The sequence below is a fragment of the Chinchilla lanigera genome, unplaced genomic scaffold, assembly GCF_000276665.1.
Source record: "Chinchilla lanigera isolate Chin_1 unplaced genomic scaffold, ChiLan1.0 scaffold00113, whole genome shotgun sequence".
NCBI classification, from domain to species: domain Eukaryota; kingdom Metazoa; phylum Chordata; class Mammalia; order Rodentia; family Chinchillidae; genus Chinchilla; species Chinchilla lanigera.
The window spans coordinates 700,448-721,235 of NW_004955514.1; the positions used below are offsets into that span (position 1 = coordinate 700,448).

General features: G+C 55.0%; 1 protein-coding gene across 2 annotated transcripts in view; it reads left to right on the forward strand.

Annotated features, from left to right (window-relative positions):
* Positions 1 to 20,788, forward strand: part of Maea (macrophage erythroblast attacher) — a 32,913-nt gene that overhangs the window by 10,581 nt on the left and 1,544 nt on the right. Inside the window, exons 2-7 of one of the 2 annotated variants that reach the window (XM_005408696.2) lie at positions 8,096 to 8,278; positions 9,606 to 9,809; positions 12,374 to 12,496; positions 15,523 to 15,599; positions 18,335 to 18,443; positions 20,330 to 20,463. In XM_005408696.2, the coding sequence (XP_005408753.1) occupies positions 8,096 to 8,278; positions 9,606 to 9,809; positions 12,374 to 12,496; positions 15,523 to 15,599; positions 18,335 to 18,443; positions 20,330 to 20,463 (830 nt within the window). The remainder of the gene's footprint in view (positions 1 to 8,095; positions 8,279 to 9,605; positions 9,810 to 12,373; positions 12,497 to 15,522; positions 15,600 to 18,334; positions 18,444 to 20,329; positions 20,464 to 20,788) is intronic. The other variant, XM_005408697.2, reaches the window with a different exon arrangement.

The following is a 20,788-nucleotide window of genomic DNA, read 5'->3' on the forward strand; positions in this document are numbered from 1 at the left end:
GCTGGAAGCAGAAGGTGGAGACCATTGCAGAACCTTGAAGTTACACTAAAAACCACTAAATTCAACCTTGTGAGAGGGTGAATTTCTTGGTTTGTGAGTTTTATGCAGGTGAAAACTGGCTTGCTGCCTTGTAGTTGTATGACTCGGCCTGCCCGGTTACTGAAAATGCATGGGCACAGTGCTGTGCAGCTCTGAGGGCGTCTGCAGTGGGCTCTGCACCCACAAACAGCTCTGTGGATACATAGAGCAGTGGGGTCGGGAGGGAAGGCTCAGCTTTGCAGCTCCTGTCCAGTCCTGCTGTGCCCACCACCCATCAAGAGTGCCTGAAATCCGGCTCCTCCCACCCCACACCCATGTGGGGCTGCACTGCCCAGTGGAGTACTTGAAGTGTTGCTGATGCAAATTGCTGTGTGCCTGATTTTTAAAGGTTTAGTACAAAGGGGAAAAAAGTAAAATATTTGATAATTATTTGATGGAATATGCAAATGACAATATTTTGAATGTTTTGAGTTAAAATATATTACAAATTTTATGTTACTGTATCTATATATCTATCAGTCTGTCTATCTACTGCATCTTACTAAATTGCTGAGGCTGGCCTTGAACTCATGATCCTCCTGCGTTGGCCTCCTAAGTATCTGGGATTACCAGCTGGCACCACTATGCCCAGCTTCTTTTTATTTTTTATTATGGCTGCTAGAAGACTTGAAGTTCTGTGCATTTGTGGTTCATGTTGTAGTTTTGCAGGATGTGCCTTTACTTTGTTTTGGGTGGTTCTAGGGATGGAACCTAGGGCCTCACGCATGCTATGGCAGTTACTCTACCGTGGAGCCACATGCCAAGGCCTTATTTAATTATTTTTTGTCTGCCTTTTTTTCTGAGAGATGTATATAGAAGTTCTTTTCCCATTGCCATCCAGTTTGATAACGATAGAGCTGTGGGCTCATTCTCACCTTATTAGTTTTCTGTTTCCTATATTTTTATGAGGTACAGTAAAAAATTCGTTGAATGTTTAAATTTCAAGCAGTTTGTTTTGTTTTGTTTTGTTTTTTACAGAAAAAGACACACCGCCATCAATCCCCCTCAAAAAAATCCCTCCTGCTTTGGACACACCTATCCCCCATTCTTGCTGCTTTCTGAAGCAGTTTTGGAAGTCCTCTCTCATGAGTTTCTTTTGTGATGCTGTCTAGCCTGCCTTAATGTTCTGAATCAATTCATTTTAATTTTGGGGAAGAGCCAGAAGTTGCAGGGTGCCAGTTCTAGTGAATAAGGTGGATGAGGGTACAGTGTCATCATGTTTTTAGGAGCCTGCCTTTCTGCTGGACGGCACTCATCCGCAGCATTCACAGGATTTTTTAATCACACTCTGTAAAGACACTCGTGAAAGTGGACTTCCAGTGCTGCTTCAGAAAGTGGCAAGAATAGTGTGATAAGAGTGTTTGAAGTAAGGGGGAGGATTTTGAGAGGGATTCATGGCAGCATGTGCTTTCCTGTAATAATTTTTTCTGATTTAAATGTAGCACCTAATCAACCCTTGTATCTTAGTGTTTTCATTTCTTTTCTTTTTTTTTTTTTTTTTTGGTGCCAGGAATTGGACTGGACCTCGTGCTTGCCAAGCAAGGCACTGTGTCACTGAGCTATATCCCTGGCCCAGTGTTTTCATTTCGTCCCTTGTGGTGGATCGCTAAGTTTTCTTTGTTCTATTTAATTTCCTCTTTTGGTTTGGTCAGTTCATGGTCAAGCATCTCCCTGCTGGATGCACCTCAGGGAGTAGCCCACTGGAGAGTGTAGCCCCGGGTCAGCTCTGCCAGTGGCAAGCCATGAAGCAGCTTCACTTGAGCTCCCTTGCATGTGTCCTGGCCCTTGGGCTTGGGGCTGGTGCCTTAGATGGGTGTCACTGCTTGTTTTCCCTCCCTCTGACACCCATTTGAACTGTGGGGATCTCTCATGGACAGTCTCTGTTCATCTTCCTGAGAAGATGCCACACCCTTGGCTGAGGGTCATTCAGATGACTCCAGCAACAAAAGATGTGTGCCCAGCTTCAGCAGCCTAATCCGGAACCGTCCTGCTCCTAACCAGGGCTCTACAGAGAAATAGGACCGGTAGGGTCCTATATGCACACATGAGCTCATAGATGTAAAATCAGGAAGTGGTGCGTGTGTCTTTGAGCTGTACAGCCCAGGGTCGTGGTGCACCAGCTGGACACCAGGAGGACTGAGTCCGGTCTGTTCCAAGAAGCAGAACCATGGCAGCAGGCTTGAGAGACAAGAAGAGCTCAAGTTTCCATTCAGATCTAAAGTCCAAGAGACCAGTGACCCTGGCGGACCCTCAGGTGGGAGGGCCTTGCCCTGCTTTTTCCATCCAGGTCTGCCGGTGCCTGGACCAGACCTCACACTGGAGGGCAGCCTGCCTTACTCAGCACTGGTTCAGATGCCCATTCTGTCCACAGAGCAGCGTTGTGTTAAATGTCTGGGTGCTGTGCCCCTGTGAAGCAGCCTGTCCTGTTCACATTTCCCTGACATGATGTGACATGACACATGACACTTGGTGTTGCCCAGCTTTGTGAGTGCTAGTGGCCCTTCCTATATCTTGTTTGAAGTCATCTTTTTGTGGTTAGGGGAGTGAACCTAAGGCCTCAGACATGTGAGGCAAGTGTCTGCTACTGAGCTACAGCCCCAGCCCTTTGTATTTTGACAGGATCTCGCTAAGCTGCCTGGCCTGGCCTGGCCTGAAATTCACTATCTTCCTGCTTCCCAAGCAGCTAGGATTGCAGACGCAAGTGCGCTGTACCTAGCATGGTGACATCACTGACGTTGGGATCCTGCCTGTTTTGAGAAAGGATTGCTGTCCTCCCAGAGTCACAGGAGGGAGGGAGCTATACAGGGCTGTGTGTTGAATGCTTCTGCAATCTGTGGCTCATGTTTTCATTTCTTTGGATTTGTCTTGAGGGGCAGAAGTTTGGGTTTGGTAAAGTTTAGACACTCGGTTTTCTTTTGTGGTGAGTGTACTTAGTACCTTCTGGAAAAGCTTTGCCATCTAACGGTCATGAGGTGTTTATTTCTGAGTAGTTTTTCAGCATCAGCATTTGTGTTGCAGTCTGCGATCCATTTCAGGTGAATTTTGCAGACTGTGTAAGGCACAGGTTGAGGATCACTGTACTCTGCATTTCTAGTCCTGGCAGTCCCCCTGCCCTGGCCCTTGGCTGGACACATGTGTCTGTGGTAGAGGTCCATTCCTGGGCTCCCCACTCCCTTGACCTGTGTGTCCATCCCAGACTGGCACTGTTGGATGGGCCTGGCAGTGTTGTAGAAGTTTTGAAATGAGGTGCTATTGCCCCTAGTACTTCATTGAAGTCATTAGGACTTTTGTATTGTGGTAAAAACACAATGTGGCCTTGAGCATCTCAGTTATCTTGAGTACACAGCACGTGAGTGTTGACTTTGTGCATCTCGTTGTTCCAGAGGGACTTTCTATCTTGCCAAACTGAGACTTTGCTGGAGGGTGACTTCTTTGCGCCTAGCCTCTGGTGCCTGCATTTGCTCCTAGTCTCCAACTTGGCTGCTTCAGGTGTCTCTCAGAAGAATGCAGTATGCGTCCTTTTGTGACTGAAATGCTTAGCACCATGGCCCTAAGTTCATCCATAATGTAGCATGCAGCAGGATTTCCTGTTTTAAGACTGAGTAATATTCCTGGGTATTGCCCTCTTTGAGTCGCACCTCTCTCCTGGGCGTCGAGATTGCTCCCCTGCTGGCCGGTGAGTGCTGCTGTGGTGCGCCTGGTGTTCAGACAGCTTTTGGCCCTGCCTGCAGTGCTGGTGCAAGCCCAGCAGTGGGGCTGCTGTGGTTGCCTCCAGCATAGCTGTGCTTTTATGCGCCCACCCGCAGTGCCCCACCAATGCCTGCCTTCTGGTCTTCTTGGTAACAGCCACCCTAATAGGTACAAGGTGATACTTCCTTGTGGTTTCTGCTTGCATTTCCATGGTGATCAGTGAGGATACTGAGCATCTTTTCATGTGCTGTGTACTGTTTGTTTGTTTTTGAGACAGGATCTCTTAATGTAGCCCAGGCTGACCTTGAACTTACAGGGATCCTCCTGCCTCATCCTCCCAGTGCTGGGATTACAAGTGTGTATCACCACACCTGGTGCATCATGTCATCTTTAAACAAAAGTCTGTCCAAAGCCTTTGCCTGCATTTTTAGCTGATGGTGCTTTGCTGTTGAGTTACAGGTAATTTTGTGTGGTCTGTGTGGAAACTCCTTGTCAGATATGTGATTTGCACATTGTCTCTCTGAGGTTGCGTTTTACTCTGCTGGATGTTTCCTGCTGCAAGATGTTTGTATGTTCGAGGTAGTCCCATGTGTCTGTTGTTAGAAAATACTTACATTTTCCGTTTTTCCTGGTTCTCCATAGATCTGCTAAACGTACAGCCATGTTACCCGTTTCCACATAGGGAGGCGCTGCGATGTGTTGGTTTCTCCTTCAGTACTTCTCCTGTTTTACATACTTGTTGCTGTGCCTCACAGAGCCTGGTCTCTGTGCTTATGAAACCCTCAGTCCTGTGTTCTCAAGGTATCATTTTGTCCTTGTTCGTGCATGGTGATTTGGCTGGGATTAGAGCCTTCAGCATTTCTGAAATTCCTCTTGTTCATTATCAAATGCCCTCCGGGAAGGAGCTGTTGGCTTTGTCAGGCTGGGACAGTCTGGGACCATTGAGGGGAGAGTGTTTAAGTCAGGGTAGTGTCCTGTGCTGGGTCCCTAGGGAACAGAGGAGGGTGGGCTGCTTCCCAGGCTGCCCTGTTTCCTTGGGTGAGTGCAGAGTGGAAGGAGGCAGGAGAAACTGCCCTTGTCTGGCTTGGTTATCTGCATGTGGGACGTAGAACCTCTTGAGAGCTGCTGAGCCTGTGTCCTGGTGACAGACAGACACCGTGAGCCCCAGGTGTCAGGTCAGGCATGTAAGGGGTTGGGACACAGCTAAGGGTAGCTGTGGAGGTGAGGCATGTGCATCAGGACCTGGCCCTGCGAGCCAAGGGCAGGGAGGCCAGGTCCTGCCTGGAGGAACGGCTGGCTGCAGGAAGTTAAGCTTGGGTCATTTGAGGTCAGGGTCCAGAGTGGTGACTGGGCTATCCAGGGAGTGAGGGCCCGGTGTAGGCCAGGACGGACTCAGAAGCTGGCAGTGAGCACCTAGGAGTTGTTGAGGCAGCTGACAAGTGTGACACCTGTGTTGTGTGGGCTGTGGGCCACGTGGAGTGCAGGCTGGCTATGGTCGGGTGCAGTGGGCCTTGTGGCCATGGGCGGTGTTTTCTGTTGCTTTGTTCTCAACTCCTTGAAAGTGCACCAGGTCCTGAATCAGTTTCTTTCATCAGGAGGTCATTATGCTGGACTGTGGCTTAGGGCACAAGCTGCCAGGACTGGACAGTGGTGAATACTGAGCCTTACCCCTTCCTTCTTAGATGGAGTTAAAAATGGGTGACCCAGACTTGTGGGACTTGCTTTGCCATTGGCTCTGTGGGTCACGTGCCATCAGATGCAGTTAGTCCTGTAGTCCAAGTGCTGTGGAGAGGCCGCAGGAAGAGCCACCCGAGTCTTGGGGAAACCACTCTGTCCTGGGCCAGTTGTGTGCTGTGTCTGCAGCAGGCCCCAGGCCCGTGAGGGGCTCTTGCAGCCGCTTAGGGACCTGTGCAGTGTGTGCTATTTGTGACTTCGCTCCCAGGTTGTTTGTCTTGACTGTGTTTATTGAGATACACTTTTTGTTTTTTGTTTTTTTTTTTGGTTTTTCTCCGGTACCAGGAACCGAACTCACGACCTTGCGCTTGCCAGGCAGGCGCTTTGCCGCTGAGCTAAATCCCCAGCCCCTGAGATACACTTTTTAATGTATGTATCTGGAGATCATATTTTGGGGGTCTTGTTTATTTGAGGATTTGTTTCAGCTCACAGTCTTAGTAATTCTGTGTAACTGTTTATCGAGAGGGTGCTCCAGCATCAGAGGGGCAGGGCCCGCAGTTTCCCATAGTGGGCCTACGAGGTGCCCATGTGGCCCAGGAGGTAGCTTTGGGCGCCAGACAGGTGGGAGGGGGCATGAGCAGGGAAGCGAGAGTAGGACCCAGCACCTCCCTCTTTAGAGCCGTGGGGCTCCTTCCTACACTTGGCCCACATCCCGGAGGCTGGGTACCTGCTGTTCAGAGGCTTTCCTACCATCCTGTGCTCCCCATTGTATTCTGACTTTATTTTGAAGTAACTGCAGGCTCACACGGAGAGCAGTGAAGATACCAGGGGCATCCCTGTATGCCCCTCTGCAGCCTGCCCAGTGATCACCTCAGCATGGCCCCATCACAACTGGGAGGCCTGCGGGCAGGGCAGAGGCTTGTGGGCAGCTGAGTGTCCAGAATTCCTCCTGGGGGATGCTGTGCATCCAGTCAGGACCTTCCACCTTGGGCTTTGTTCCCCAGCAGGATGTGCCCACAGAGGGTGGTACAGGGTGCTGGATGCCTGGGGGAGCTGGAGCTCCACCCAAAAAGCTGTGTCCATGCTTTGCCCACTCAGAGCTCCTTATGGGCTGCTCACTGGGGCTGCTGTATGCCTGCACCAGTGGGGGTGCTGTCCCCCGGGCCCTCTTGGTCCCTTGGAGGTGGACAGGAAAGAGAGGACTCCGGCCCTTTTCAGGTGGCATTGAGTCCTTGGAGAGTGCGGCCTCGAAGGCAGGCAGTGTGGGGTGACAGAGGGTCGTGGCAGCTGTGGGGACACCAGGCTCCATATCACGGACCCACATGTGGCCCCTGTGATGTGCAGCACTGAACCCCACCCTGGAGAGCCTGAGTGGTGCACGCCTGTGTCTGAGTATGTGCACTGGGTGTCTCCTCCGCCCCCTCCCAGCTTCCCGAGGTTTATCTGGTCACCAGAACACTCAAGTCCCTGGCTGACTGCAGACAGTGCTGCATGGTGCTATTTGCTCAGCCTTCCCTGTGGCAGACACGGTGGGAAGTGTCTGTGCTGAGTGCTGCCTGCCCCGGCCCCAGGGCACTCTGGGTGGGGCTTCTGTGGGGCAGGCTGAGCCTCCAGAGTGGTAGCTGACACACCGTGCAAAGCTGGCTTTACCAGCATCCTGTGTGCCATCCTTCAAGGGGGATGTGGGGTTTGTGAGAAGAAACCAAGGCAGTCTTCTGCCCATGTCTACCATCGTCCGCACTCTGCACCCTACCTTCCTCAGTGGCTGGCTGGGACAGGCCAGTGTTGGTGGGGCTATAGAGCCCCTAGAGCAGTAGTGGCATACCTGTGGCACATGTGCTGCAGCAGGCTCTATCTATCATTGAGAACTCTAAAGTTTTGCCATCTCTGCCCTAGAGTCTGTCCTCCTTTGTAGGGGGCTCCAGAGGGTGGACACACTGGTCCCACCCAGCACTGAGGCTTGAGCTGGCTGGGACCTGGTGAGCTGGGCCATGTTTACCCACACCCAGGGGTGGGCAGGGAGGAGCAAGGGGCGATGTTAACCTTTGCTTCATTTCCCATGTTTTCTGTAGAGCCAGGAGATTTCTCTTCGTTTTGTTTTTTTGGGGAGGGTTCTGTTTTGGCTTTTTTTTTAGATAGGGTCTCCTATGTAGTTCAGGCCAGCCTTGAACTCACTATGTAGCCTCAGGCTGGCCTCAGCCTGCAGTACTGGGATTACAGGCATGCACCACCACACCAGGAGGGATAGGAGTTTTCAAACTGGGCAAACGTCTTCCAGGAAGAAGAGTGCATGCATAGGTCTAGAGCTCTCTAACCTGTCAGTGGGACTCACTCACTGCTGTGCCTGGGGGGCCTGACGGTCACTGTCTCCTCTTTCATTCATCTTGAGTGAAATTCAGGGCTGTCGTGTCAGCGCACATGTGGACTTGACTTGGAGGAAATTGGGCTGCCGGCATCTGTGGATGGGGCAGGGCCTGACATGTCCTCCTCTTGCCATGCCTCTGTGGGTCTGGCCAAGTTCTGTGTTGGACGGAGGCTCTCGGTGGGAGCTGACACTGGCGGCATCACCTCTGCAGGCACCGTGAGGAGCTTGAGTGCTGCGTGGCCCAGGTGAGATGAGGGTCAGCGGTTCTCACTGTCTTTCCTTGTCCAGGTGCCCTACGAGACACTGAATAAACGCTTCCGAGCTGCCCAGAAGAACATTGACCGGGAAACGAGCCACGTCACCATGGTGGTGGCTGAGCTGGAGAAGACCTTGAGCAGCTGCCCAGCTGTGGACTCTGTGGTCAGCCTCCTGGATGGCGTGGTAGAAAAGCTCAGCGTCCTCAAACGGAAGGTGGGTGCTGCTGTCCTCCTGGTGACCTTGGTTGTTGCTGGGCCCAGACAGCGGGGAAGCTGGCTGTGTGGCATCTTGACTTGTTATTTTCGGAATTTTACCTCAAAAGTTCTCCTGGGGCTCCTGGTTTCCAGAACTGGTAGGCTAGGACGTGTGGACTAATCTACCCACTAAAAACAACCACAAAGCAGGGTGCTTTGAAATATCTTTCTGGAAGTGTCAGCAAGTTCGTGTGGCATAAAAGAATCACTGGCCCAGATTGGAGGCAGGGATCAGGGAGGTGGAGAGACCAGGGACTGCTGCCGCCTGGGAGCTTTGGCCAGGAGGTAGATGAGGGGCAGTGGCCTTGGACCATGGAAAGTGAGGACCTGATGGAGACCTTCAGGAGACCCACAATGCCCACAGCATGCACCTCAGTGGCGGGTGTTGCCCAGCACGCATAGCGCCCTGGGTTTGATCCCCAGCTCCGCCATGTGTGTGTGTGTGTGTGTGTGTAAAACAATCAAGATGAAAGTCCGAGGTTTGCTTCTGAGTTTAACAGTTAGCAATGAGACAGAGCTCAAGGAGCATGAGTCTGAGGAGATGTCTACATGCAGCCCAGAGAAGGTGGCAGTACATGAGAGGGGAGGAGATGGGGTGGAGTGGAGCCTCTGATGGGACCTGGGCCCAGCGGGGCAGAGGGGCAGCAGGGGGAGGAGAGCAGCAACAGCAGAAAGAGGCGTCATGGGATTTTCACTAGGTAATGCCGAAACCCAGAACGAGACCCCTCCCCAGGGAACACCAGCCCAAGCGGGCTTCTCCCTGCAGTGGGCCTGCAGCCAGCCGTGCACTGTTCACAAGCCAACGAGATTGAGTCCCCTAGTCAGTGCACCCACTGCCCTCGACACTGCTCCTGCAACAGTCCTGGGTGGTCCACCTGGAAATGGTTAAAATTTAGGGTTTGGCTTAAATAAAAAAATATTAGAAAATATTTTAAAAGTTACTTCATAATGATGAATGTTGACTAGGGCGGGATAACAGATTTCAAATCTTGGGCCCCTGGCAACACAGCTTAGAGCAGAAAGCACAAACCAGCACTCCTGAGTGAGGATGCCTGCACCAGGTGGTGGAGCTTCCCATGCCCGCTAGCCATCACTGGCCAAATGCACTTGCCCAGGGACACATGTCCAGCCCTGCCCCTTTGATTCCTGTTGACCATCCAGTGACGGTCCCGGCTGTGCTTCTGCTGTCCTGCTGGTCTTCTCACGAGCCTCGGGAGTGGCACCTGCACCCTGTTCTCCTGCGGGACTGCAGGTGTCCCCATCCTGACATGGCTCTGCCGTGGCAGGCAGTGGAGTCCATCCAGGCAGAGGACGAGAGCGCCAAGCTGTGCAAGCGCCGGATCGAGCACCTCAAGGAACACAGCAGTGACCAGCCGGCGGCAGCCAGCCTGTGGAAGCGGAAGCGCATGGACCGCATGATGGTGGAGCACCTGCTGCGCTGCGGCTACTACAACACAGCCGTGAAGCTGGCGCGCCAGAGCGGCATTGAGGTGGGCTTCGCTCCCCACTCAGGTCCCCTACCTTGGGCCGCAGGGAAGGCTTTGCCTCGCCCTACTCCCAGGGTATGTGCAGGCCCGCTTCTGTCTGCTCCCCATCAAGGCTCTGGCTTCTCACGAGCAGGGCATTCTCCATATCTGGCTCTGCTGGTGCCAGCCCCACCTGTGGGGCGCTTTCAGCCAGAGGTGCCTGCTGGTGTAAGAGGCCTCCTTGCTGCTGGGAAAGGCTGAGCCCCTCCTTGGCTCCTCTGCTGTCAGGGCTGCTGTGCCAGATGTGCTCTGCATTGGCTGTACTGCTTGTAGCTCTGCTGCATGCTGTGGGGCGTGGTGCCCTCAACAGATATGTCCAAGCTGGGACTGGTGTGGATGGCTTGTGGTACCCCAGTCTCATGGTGCTGGGCCACATGCAGACTTCCCCTCTGTCCCTGGCCCTCGGAAGCATCCATGCCCAGACGTGCTGCTCTCAGTCTGGTGTCCACTCCCCTTGTGCCGCTGTACCCTTCCTCCTGCCAGGCCCTGCTGCCTCTCTTGCCTGTCACGTCCTTGGGTGGGCAGCCTCTTGGTGCTGACCACAGCCACTGTCCTCCTGAATTCCCTGCAACCCAAGGTGAGTGCCCAAGGCCTGCTGTGAAAGAGCACAGGGTAGGTGTGGGCATCAGGCTGCACAGGGGTCACTGAAGAGAGGTGGAAGGGACTGGGCAGCTGGAATTACCATTTGCTAGAGACAGGACATGGGAGGACCACGGCTCCCTCTGCTGTGATGGGCCCAGGACCCTCACTCCTAAGGCAGCTCTCAAGGGCTCACCTGGTGCTTGGTGCTCTAGGGAGGTGTTGCCGGGACCAGGTGGGAGCCCCTGTGTCAGACCCAAAGTTTCTGGTGCCATAAACAGAACAAAGGAACAAGTCTTGAAGGTACTCTGGCAAGGCTTTATTTCTGCAGAAGGACATGTGACCGAGCTAGACAAAGCCGGTGAGCATGCCCGATGGGTGGCCCACTTGGCTTTCATTCCCTGATGAGCTGTTGTTACTGTGCCATGCTCTCTTGGGAGGAGTGTGGCTTGGCCTTTTAATAGAGCCGTCCCTGCAGCAGTGGCACCCACTCAGCCCAGGGAGGCCCAGCTCTGTGCTGTCCAGACCACAACCAGACAGCCACTGCACTGGACGCTGACCAGCATCTTGTGCAGAGCCCACGGGCAATCTGATCGATTTCTTGTTGATCTTTTTATAACTCATGGGCTATAAGTGCTGTGCTGTTGGCCAAAGTGTGCTTTTTATCTTGCACTCATTGCTTCTCACACACAGGAAAAGTGTGAGTGGGACTTTGACGGAGACTGTGTTACTTAAAGGCTGGTCTCCACCATGTGCACAGAGGGGCTGCACGAGCTCTGTGTGCCCTGCCCACCCGTGTTGGTGGGTGGACTCAGCTGTGACAGCATGGGTGAAAGCTGCCGTGTCCTGCGGCTGCAGTGCCTGGGGCTCAGGCTGTGGTGCTGGTCGGGCACCCTCCTTGCAGCCCACCTGGGAGCTGAGGGGCGCTTTGTGCTGAGCGATCTCACCAGCCAGGAACTGATTTCTGTTCAGGTGCAGGAGAAGGAGCTTCTGAGGGTTCAGCTTTCCTCAGGTTGCTTCCTCAAGATGACTGGGCACTGCTTTGCCTGTCATAGTTCTTGTTGGTCACATAGGACCCTTGGTCTCTGGAGCCTGGCCCTGTGAGGGGCCCCCCAGCACAGCAAACATGGCTGCTGTTGTGCTTGTCCCACAGAGCATGGGCTCTGGTGAAGGAGTGAGCCCCAACTCACCCCCAGTACTCCTCCAAAATACCACATTTCCAAAACAAAATAGAAGCTCCTACGTCAGGTACACACCTATAACACCAGGACTCTGGAGGCTGAGGAAGAAGGATTGCAGCGAGTTCGAGGCCTGTGAGTTCAGGACCAGCCTGAACTAAATAGCAAGATCCTGTCTCAATAAAAGAAAACCAAAAACCCAGAAAATGAGTTCTGGTACAGGTCTTCTGACAAAGGGCTGAGATGGGGCTAGGCTTAGTGCCACATGGGCTGGTGCCTGTCCACATTTAGGCAGAGCCTTTGGTGCTATGCTGCTGCATGGATGCAGGGCATCTAGTGGTGGAGTGTGGGGTGCCCATCTGCCTCCTGGACAGTCCTGTTAGACCATCTTTGCATCTTTGTGCACTACAAAGAAGCCCTCAGAGCTGGGTGTGTCCCAGTGGCCTCTGGTTCCGGCTGTTGTGCTGTAGGTTTAACAGTGAGGGCCACTGCCTTCCCCTCTCAGCTGAGAGCTTCTACTTACTAAAAGTGAATGCCTCTTTTTTGGGGCCTTATCCTGTGCTGGAGACTGTGGGATGGTAGCCCTTACTGGGGGCCAGGAGGGTTGTACCCAGATGTGGCCTGGCTCCTGGAGCAGCAGGTGTCCACCCTGTGTGAGTTCCCAGGCACCTGCTGTAAGCACAGGCTGGTGGACTGGCTTCAGGGGGCTTGGGGCTAGGGAGGGAGGACAGGACCGGTGCTTAGCGTGCTGAGCAGCTGCCCCTTCCCTAGGACCTGGTGAATATTGAGATGTTCCTGACAGCCAAAGAAGTGGAGGAGTCCCTGGAGAGGCGTGAGACGGCCACCTGCCTGGCCTGGTGCCATGACAACAAGTCCCGGCTCCGGAAGATGAAGGTGCTGGGGGCTCCCTGCAGGAGGAGCTGCAGGCTGCGCCACCTACCCAGGCCCAGTGCACTCTCAGTGTTGGTTTGTGGTGCTCACTGTTGGTGTGAAGGTGGAGCTGTTGGTTGGGGTGTTAGGGGCAGTGTTCTACCAAGGGGAGGAGCTGCTCCCACGCCAGGTCTGTGAGAGGTTTGGGAGCAGCAGGGCCGGTGTGGAACACCACGCGTGTGTAGCACAGTAGTGGTCCTGGGCACTCGCGCTCACTCACACCCACAGGTCGTGGCCTGGAGGTTGTCATCCCACAGGCTGCAGTGCTGTGGGCTGTGGCTTCTGTCAGTGCACACTTCCTAAAGACCACAGCAGCTTTGGCTTTCAGGGCCTGAGCTACAGGCTGAACTGTGCGCTGCAGGATGGTGTGCCAGGGCTTGCTCAGGGCTGATCTTCATCCACAGCCCCTGAGTCCATAGGAGAGATGGTTTTGTTTCCTAACTGAGCCTGCTCTGTCCCCGGGGTGAGCCTGTCAGGGTGACACACACTGTGGCACTCAGGGCCGCCAAGGCAAGCACAGCAAGATGGGTGGAAAAGTAGTGGCTTTGCCAGTGACTCCACTGAAGAGGTTGAGTGTCTCAGTATGGAAACACTAAAAGGAAAGCAGAACTGGTTTATGATCCTCGGCCGAGACACAGCTTCAGCCCTCCCTCCCAGGGGCTCTGCCGGGCTGTTTCTGTGTGGCATGAGAGTCCTCTCTGTTTCCACAGGCCCCCGCACTCAGCGCGTCGTGAGGCCCTTGGTGGCTGCATGTGTGGGCATGGGAAGCCCCAGGCCAGCAGGTCTGCACAGCGCAGGGTGCTGACTGCACGCACGGTGGGCTAGTAGGGCTCCATCCCATGTTGGAGAGGTCAGCAGAAGGCAGTCAAGGCAGTCCACGTGTGCACATGGCACACACACACTGAGGAGGGCAGGAGCCGGGGAGAGTCACACTGAGTGCTCACAGGTCCCTCAGAGCAGAGACGGGGAAAAGAAACTTAAGCACCCAAGTTCCACTGAGTTGGAAGTGAGCTTAAAGTAATGGGGCAAGAGCTTGTGTGTTGAATTGACTAAGGTGCCCAGGTCCTGAGGAACACTGGAGCAGGGGCATGGGTGCTGCATTTCCATGTCACATGTAAGGGGGAGAGCATGGGGCTCAGGTGTTGGGGTCCTGTAGATCAGGGCTGAGCCGATCCCCCCTGCACAGACACGCCTCCCTGTTGTCAGCGTCTGTAGGTACCGTGCAGCCAAGACAATGCAGACACAGTGCTGTTGCTCTTAGAGCTCTACAGCGCCCCCTTCCTGCTTTAGGCAGAGCCCACTGCTGTGCCCAACTGCAGCTGCCAGTGGGTGCCCCAGGAAGCAGATCAGGCCAAGAGAATAGGTTCCCCTGCCCCCTGCTGGTCTGGCTTTGTGGTGAGGGCACTGCTGCTGTCCACTCACCCATGGGCCCCTCCCAGAGCCCTGTGGTGCACTGTCCTCTCCCTGGTCCCACAAATTCGCCTTGGCAGTCAGGCCATTCCTGACTGGCTTGGAGCAGGCCGTTTGCTCTTCTGCCGGGTACAGAGGGGACAAAACCCCCGTGTCCAGGTGACAGGTGTCACTGTGTAGTTGTACCATGGATGTAGAGTGGCATGGCAACACGGAGGCAGATGGTAGCCTGGGTAGAGCTGGCTGTGCAGGGGGATTGGGAGTAGCGGGGAGTCCCTGGGAATGAGTGAGCATGGTGAGGAAGCACAGGAGGTGTGGATGAGCTATTGGGAGTCTTGGGGTGTCATTTAGGTGTTGGGCTGATTGATCCTACCCACTGTGTAGGGGCCATGGGTTGTGGGTGGGGCTCTGTGGCTTGCTTGCTCCTCAGTGCTGCTTCTAGTGAAAGTGCAGACTGTGGGACCCACTGTCCCCGGGACCCTGGAGGTCATCCTGCCCAACCCCAACAGCACTTCCTGCCCAGATTGGATCCACGCGGCAGGTTCCCCACAGCTGCCTGTCCCTGTGCTCGGTAGTGTCCCTCAGACCCTGCAGCCCCAAGACAGTCAACACCAGGCCCCTCAGCTGCCCAACTCTCCCCACCTCTGGCATGGAGCCCCGTTCCCACAGGCTGACACAGAACTCTTGACCTCTGCAGGTCCTGGGGCTCCTGCCTTTATGACAGCCATCTCCTCCACCTTGCCTGGTCCTGCCTGACCCAACTTTCAGGTCAGGTGGGAGCCTCCTGCTCCAGGAAGGTGCTGGGCACTGCTTCACTGTTCCCCTGGCATCTGCCTGGCTTTCTCACCTGGATGTCTTTAGTTTTTTCTGTTAGCCACCTTGGTCTGGCCCACCCAACACTACCACTGGATCGCTGTCTCTTGCTGCGGGCATCAAGATGAGGGCTTGGGGCTGGGGATTTAGCTCAGTGGCAAAAAGCGCCTGCCTGGCATGCGCAAGGTCGTGAGTTCGGTTCCCGGTACCGGAGAAAAACCAAAAAAAAAAAAAAAAAGGATGAGGGCTTGTCTAATCCCCTAGAACAGCTCTACGGGTGGGCAGAGTGGGAGCACAGGAAGTGCACTGAGCCTGAGGCCTGGTAGGCCTTTGGGGTGGGGTGGGGTGGGGGGAGAGATTCTTGAGTGACTGTGGGGTGATCCAGGGTGACCCAGATGCCATGCAGCCCTGGTGAGAGCTGCAGTTCTCTCCCGGGTCTCTGGCTGCTGCCCATGCTTGGTGGCACCTTTCAACGCATACCTGCCAGGCATCCTGGGTGCTGTCTCCAGGCCTGGCCTCAGTGCCCTGTACCCCCAGGGTGATGTGCAGCTCCCATGTTGCCATGGTATGTCCTTGTGTCTATACCGCGTGCCCAGCCCAAGGGCCACAGAGCCACAATGGTCCCCAGGAGGTGTTTGCTGCAGGGTGGTTCCTGTTGAGGGCTCTGGCATCCTCCAAAGGGCCTGCCTGGGATGTGTGAGTGCTGGGGATGCGTGAGGGTCTTGCAGCCTGTGCTGCCATCTGAGCCTCCTGTTATCTGTCCCCAGAGCTGCCTGGAGTTCAGCCTCAGGATCCAGGAGTTCATCGAGCTTGTACGGCAGAACAAGCGCCTAGATGCCGTGAGGTAGGCAGTCACTCCACACTGGGGTTGGTGATGGAAGACAGGCTGCCCAGGGTGGCTCTTCTCGCTCCCCACCAGGCCCTGCCTGTGCGGCAGCTGTGTCTCACTGTGCCTGAGCTGGGGTGGGGCTTCCCTGTGGCCTCCATGTGAGCCACTTTTGCATGGTGACTGTCCACTGAGCTGGTGGCCTGGGCTCTGGATCCATCTTCCCACATGGGTGATATCACCGCTCTGGCCGCAGGAGCACTCAGCAGCTGTGGCCCTCAGTCTGGGGAGTCCCACCTGACCTGTGTAGCCTCACTGGGGTGCATGATGTCCAGAGAGAGAAGGAGTGTGTGCCCCAGTGTTCCCTCCTTCCCATGAGCCAGATGTCCTCAGTCCCAGCCTTGGGAAGCTTGCCTGGTGCCTGGCCTGGGCAGTGTCGTCACCCTTGTGGGGTCTTCTCAGGGCAGCTTTGCTGAGCCTCCTACAGCTAAACCCAAGTCTCAGAGCAGGGAGGGCAGCAGGGAAGATAGAGCAGAGGTGTGGGCCGGATGGGCAGGTTGCCCAGTGCAGGGGCACTGGGCACAGCCCTGGCAGAGGTGTTGGCCTGTGGTGCCCATCTGAGACCTGTGTCCAGCTGGAGTGCCTGCTGGGGAGGGGGACAGTCTTCCATGAGGTGCCCCAGTGGGCACAGGCAGTGCCGAGTACAAGTAAGGGTGCAGGGTGCACCCAGAGGCCATGTGGTGGCATCTTGCCCTGTTCCCTGCGCTGTACTGGGTTGTTATTCTGAGCCAAGACCTCAGCTGTGTGACCCAGGCACAGGGCCTGGCCAGGTAGTAAGGCACATGTGTCCCTGGGCAGTGGGTGAGGGACACACCGTCTCCCTTCCTGTTAGTACTGCTGCTCCTTGTGCCTGTGTCCACAGGGTGCCACCCGCTGGGCCATGACCTTGCCTGTTTCCCTCTGAGGGCCTTGGGCACAAGGTTAGCCAAGGAGTTGAAGAGCCTCAGCTGGGACAGGCTGGCCTCACAGCACCTGTTGCTTCTCCTCCCAAGCACTCTGTAGAGGCAGGTGTCCTGGTGGCCGGGAGTACCTGGCCCTGCTGCAGGGGCGGGGAGGGGCACCTGTTCGGTGCTCCCTGTGATCAAGCAGTGGTGGCCTGTAGCTTCCTGGTAGATGGATAAAAACTTCTCGTTGCACTCTAAAACAATGCAGTGGAGTAGGCAGATGTACTGAGTGACTTTATTTCTATTTTCTGAATTTTCTTGCCATAAATGGGTATAAGAAAAATAACAAAGGTATTTTTAGGTTGAATCACAGGGATAACCTGGCCAGAATGTTCAGGGTCCTGGGGTGGAGGCCAGGAACTGCTTGGGTCTGTGCAGACAGGAGGACTGGGCTCCCCAAGGGGAGGGAGCAGGGCTCCACCCCAAGCTGCCTTCCCAGGAGCAGAGTTGGGGCAGCAGGGGTTGGGCCTGGGCAGAGTGTGGAGCAGGTTTCTCTCTGGGAGGGTACGGGAAGGTATCTTCTGCTACTGGACCCTAGAAGGGCAGCCTTACCCTGGTCAGCAGAGGGTGTGGTGGATGCAGAAGCATGAACTGCTGGGACTGATTAGAACACTTTTTAAATTACTTATTTTAAAACTTAATTTATTTGGAGATGAAGTCTCAATATGTTGCTCAGTGGCCTCAGACTCCTTTGCTTAAGTGAGTTTCCTGCCTCAGTGTCCCAAGTAGCTGGGGCTACAGGCAATCATCATTTAATTTTGAATAAATGAGTAGGCCAGGTGCCTGACCCAGGCACCCAGGTGTGCATGCATCTGCGTGGGGTGTATGTGAGGTGGGGCTGTGGTGCTGGTGATGCCCACCCTCCAGCCTGGCCTGGTGAACTGCAGTGTGTAGCCCCTGAGTGTTGCGTGTGTGTGTTGTACTCTAAAGAAAACCTCAGTTGGGCAAGGTGGCACATACCTGTAAGCTCAGCCTCGGCCAGGCTGGGGGGCCTAGTGATGCCATCTCAAAATACAACTCCAAAAAGGGCTAGGAATGTAGCTCTGTATTAGTGAGGCCCTGGGTTCAGTCCTCAGCACTGCAGAAAAGAGAAACTTCATGTCATTCTTTCTTCCTTGCGTGTCCTATGGGTGGCCAGCTATGGGTCTCCCCTGGGTGTACCCTGAACCTCCCTTCCTGCTCCTTTGAACCCTGTGGCCTCTCTGTGGCGTTTTTGGTGGCCCCCTTCCTCTTTGCCTACCTCAATCCCTGCCCAGGTCTGTGTCCCCTCAGGGTGGCAGGGGTTTGTTTCTCCCGTGCATGTTGTCTTATTCCTGACAGTGGGAGGATACAGGGCCACAGGTCACACTGCATCACTGGCCCAGGGGAGCCGGGCTTATTCTGAGGGGCTCTGAGTGCATGGGTGGTGGAGAACCAGTGTTGTGTGTGGCATTTCCTAGACAGCCAATGGATGGCACAGAACAGTGCCGGGCAGCTCGGGGTTTGGGGGGAGCCTGCCTGTGTCTGCCTGTGCGCATCGTGGGAAGACTGGCATGTGTTTGTCTGCACATAGAGCAGATGGGTGGGGCTGCTGCTTGGTGCCGGGCCAGGTAGGGTTGCCACAGGGTGCTCAGGGCAGGGGCCCCACAGCCCTGCCACCAGAGCTTCCTGGGCTGAGTGCTTCTTGGGCCTGATTCGGGTAAGCCCATCAGCACAGGTCCTTACTAGCAGTGACATGCGGACTAAAGCATGCCGACGTTTATTTTTCAGGCACGCAAGGAAGCACTTCAGCCAGGCGGAGGGGAGCCAGCTGGATGAGGTCCGCCAGGTCATGGGCATGCTGGCCTTCCCACCAGACACGCACATTTCCCCATACAAGGTAGCACCTGTGCCTGTGAGAGTGGGTCACTGGGTGTTGCTGTCCAGTCTGTTGCTTTCTCCAGCGCCATGTGAGGGCAGGCCCGCCACATGCCCTGCTGGGTTCCCATGTGCTGCTGAGGGACCAGGGCCCAGGCTCAGGAGCTCTGCAGCCCCCATATCTCTGTCTCTGTCCCATGTCTGGTGCTTGCTATGGGTGTCAGGGCTCTGGTCTCCAGATCACCAGCCTTCTGACTGGGGTTCTCCTTCCCTCAGTGGGTTCTGGTCTCCTCTTGTGGCTCCCTGGTAGGTCTGCTGCCCTCCCACGGACCCCCCCACACTCTGGGCTGCGATGCATCATGTGCCATCGCTGAGCCAGCCCTGAGCACATGGCTGAGTCTCAGGAGCCTGGTGTTCCCCAAGTGTGTGTTCAGTTCCCAGGAAGCGGGCAGGGGCAGTTCTCTGCTCACAGAGTGTGTGAGGCTGGTTCTTAGAGCTTCATAGCTGGTCCCAGTCGAGGCCTCCCCTTTGCCCTGTAGCTCCCTCTGAGAAATTACTGGAGCTATCTGCCCTGCCAGAATCTACACAGCACCTCGCAGGGAAAGGTAGCCTGGCCACAGATGATGAGATGCCAGGTCCAAATGGACTTCTTGGATGTCTCTTACTGCTCTGGAGAGGACTGTTAGAAATGTAGGGGAGTGCCACCCACTCAGGGGAAGCACGTCTGGCTTGCAGTGTGGGCGGTGTCTCTCTCCTCCCTGAAGTGGGGCAGGGAAGGCTAAGGTGGCCCTGATCCCACCACCTAGACAATAGGGAGGAGCCCTGCCCTCTGTGTGCGCTGCCACCTCCTGCATGCCCCAGAAAGTGGGTGACAGGCACAGCCCAGCATATATGGCTTCCCCCGCCCATGAACTCAGAGGAATTCAGTGACACGGAAGAGAAGGACAAGATCACACGGGGCAAAGTTGGCTTGTGGAAGCAGGCAAGTTGGGGTACAGTGAGCTTAAAAGAGAGTTGAGATTGTGGGTGTCCCAGATAGAAAGGACCTCAGCAGTCACCAGGCCGGGTGCAGAGCTGCCCACCTTTGAGTCTCTGGGTCACCAAAGACCTGGAGCAAGGTCTGGTTTGGGGCAGGGGGTGGGGTGGGTCTGCTGCAAGGCCGTGGTATGAAGGGCTTCAGACAGCCTTGAGCTGTCTCACTTCTCTGTGTGAGTCTTCTGGGCGGTTGGTCTAATCCCAGATAACTCTACTTTCATAAAAGTAGTATTAAAAACAAAATTTTTAAAGAAAGGTTGAAATTGTGTCATTACCCTGCAACAGCTATGGTGAACCTTTTAGAGACTGAGTGCCCGCACTGCAATTAAACCTGAATAGTAAGGTTTCAGTTTAGAAAAAACAACTCCTGTATTAAAAGAAAAACACAGTAACAGCTTTCAGTGGTACAGACGGCCCGCTGCAGCATGTGTGCCATGGTTTGCCACCACTGCCCACTGCTCAGGACAGATGGCCAGTGGTGCCCCCAGCTCCTGTCTGCCTCTGTCCCTGCCCCCATCTGTCCTCCTTCCCTCTGTCTCTGGTCTTCTCAGGCTTGAAGTAGTTGTAGTTGCTCATTGTCCATCCAGTGTTATTTGCTGGAGTATGACTTCTCCCATGAAGTTTTAGTACTCTGTGGCTCCCTCTGTCCTGCTGTGCATCCTGCCCAGGCGTCCTGTCCTGGTCATAGCCTTGGGATACTCAGCTGCAGAGCACGTCAGTGCATGAGCGGCTGTTCCAGAAGGTTAAGCTGTAGGTCCTGCAGGTGTCCTAGGTCAGGCTGGGGTGTGTGTGGGTGGCCCACCACTATCCCGTTGCCAGCTGTCCCTGTGGGACTCCCCAGAGGGTCCCAGCCCCCCTGCCTGTCTTTTCCAGGACCTTCTGGACCCAGCGCGATGGCGGATGCTGATCCAGCAGTTCCGGTACGATAATTACCGCCTGCACCAGCTGGGGAACAGCTCCGTGTTCACACTCACTCTGCAGGCTGGCCTCTCAGCAATCAAGACACCGTATCCTCCCTACCCTGTGCTCAGGCTCCTATCCATGCTCACATCTTAGCACAGTGGTCCACCTGTGCCATTCTGTCTTGTCCCAAGGATAGGTACCACGTGCTATGTGCAGACCACACTTTCTCTGTTGAGCTTGTGTAGCACTGAGATAGCTAGAGGTGCTGAAAGGGTGTCAGCTCAGTCTGTGGGCTCCATGTGGCTTCATTTCCCTCCTATCCTAGGTGCTGCTGTGTTCCAAGGAGTTCTTGGGGCCAGGACCTAACCCTGAGTGACTTTGGGGGCCAGGTGGCTGACCCTGTGAGACTTCCAGGCCCGGTACTGACCC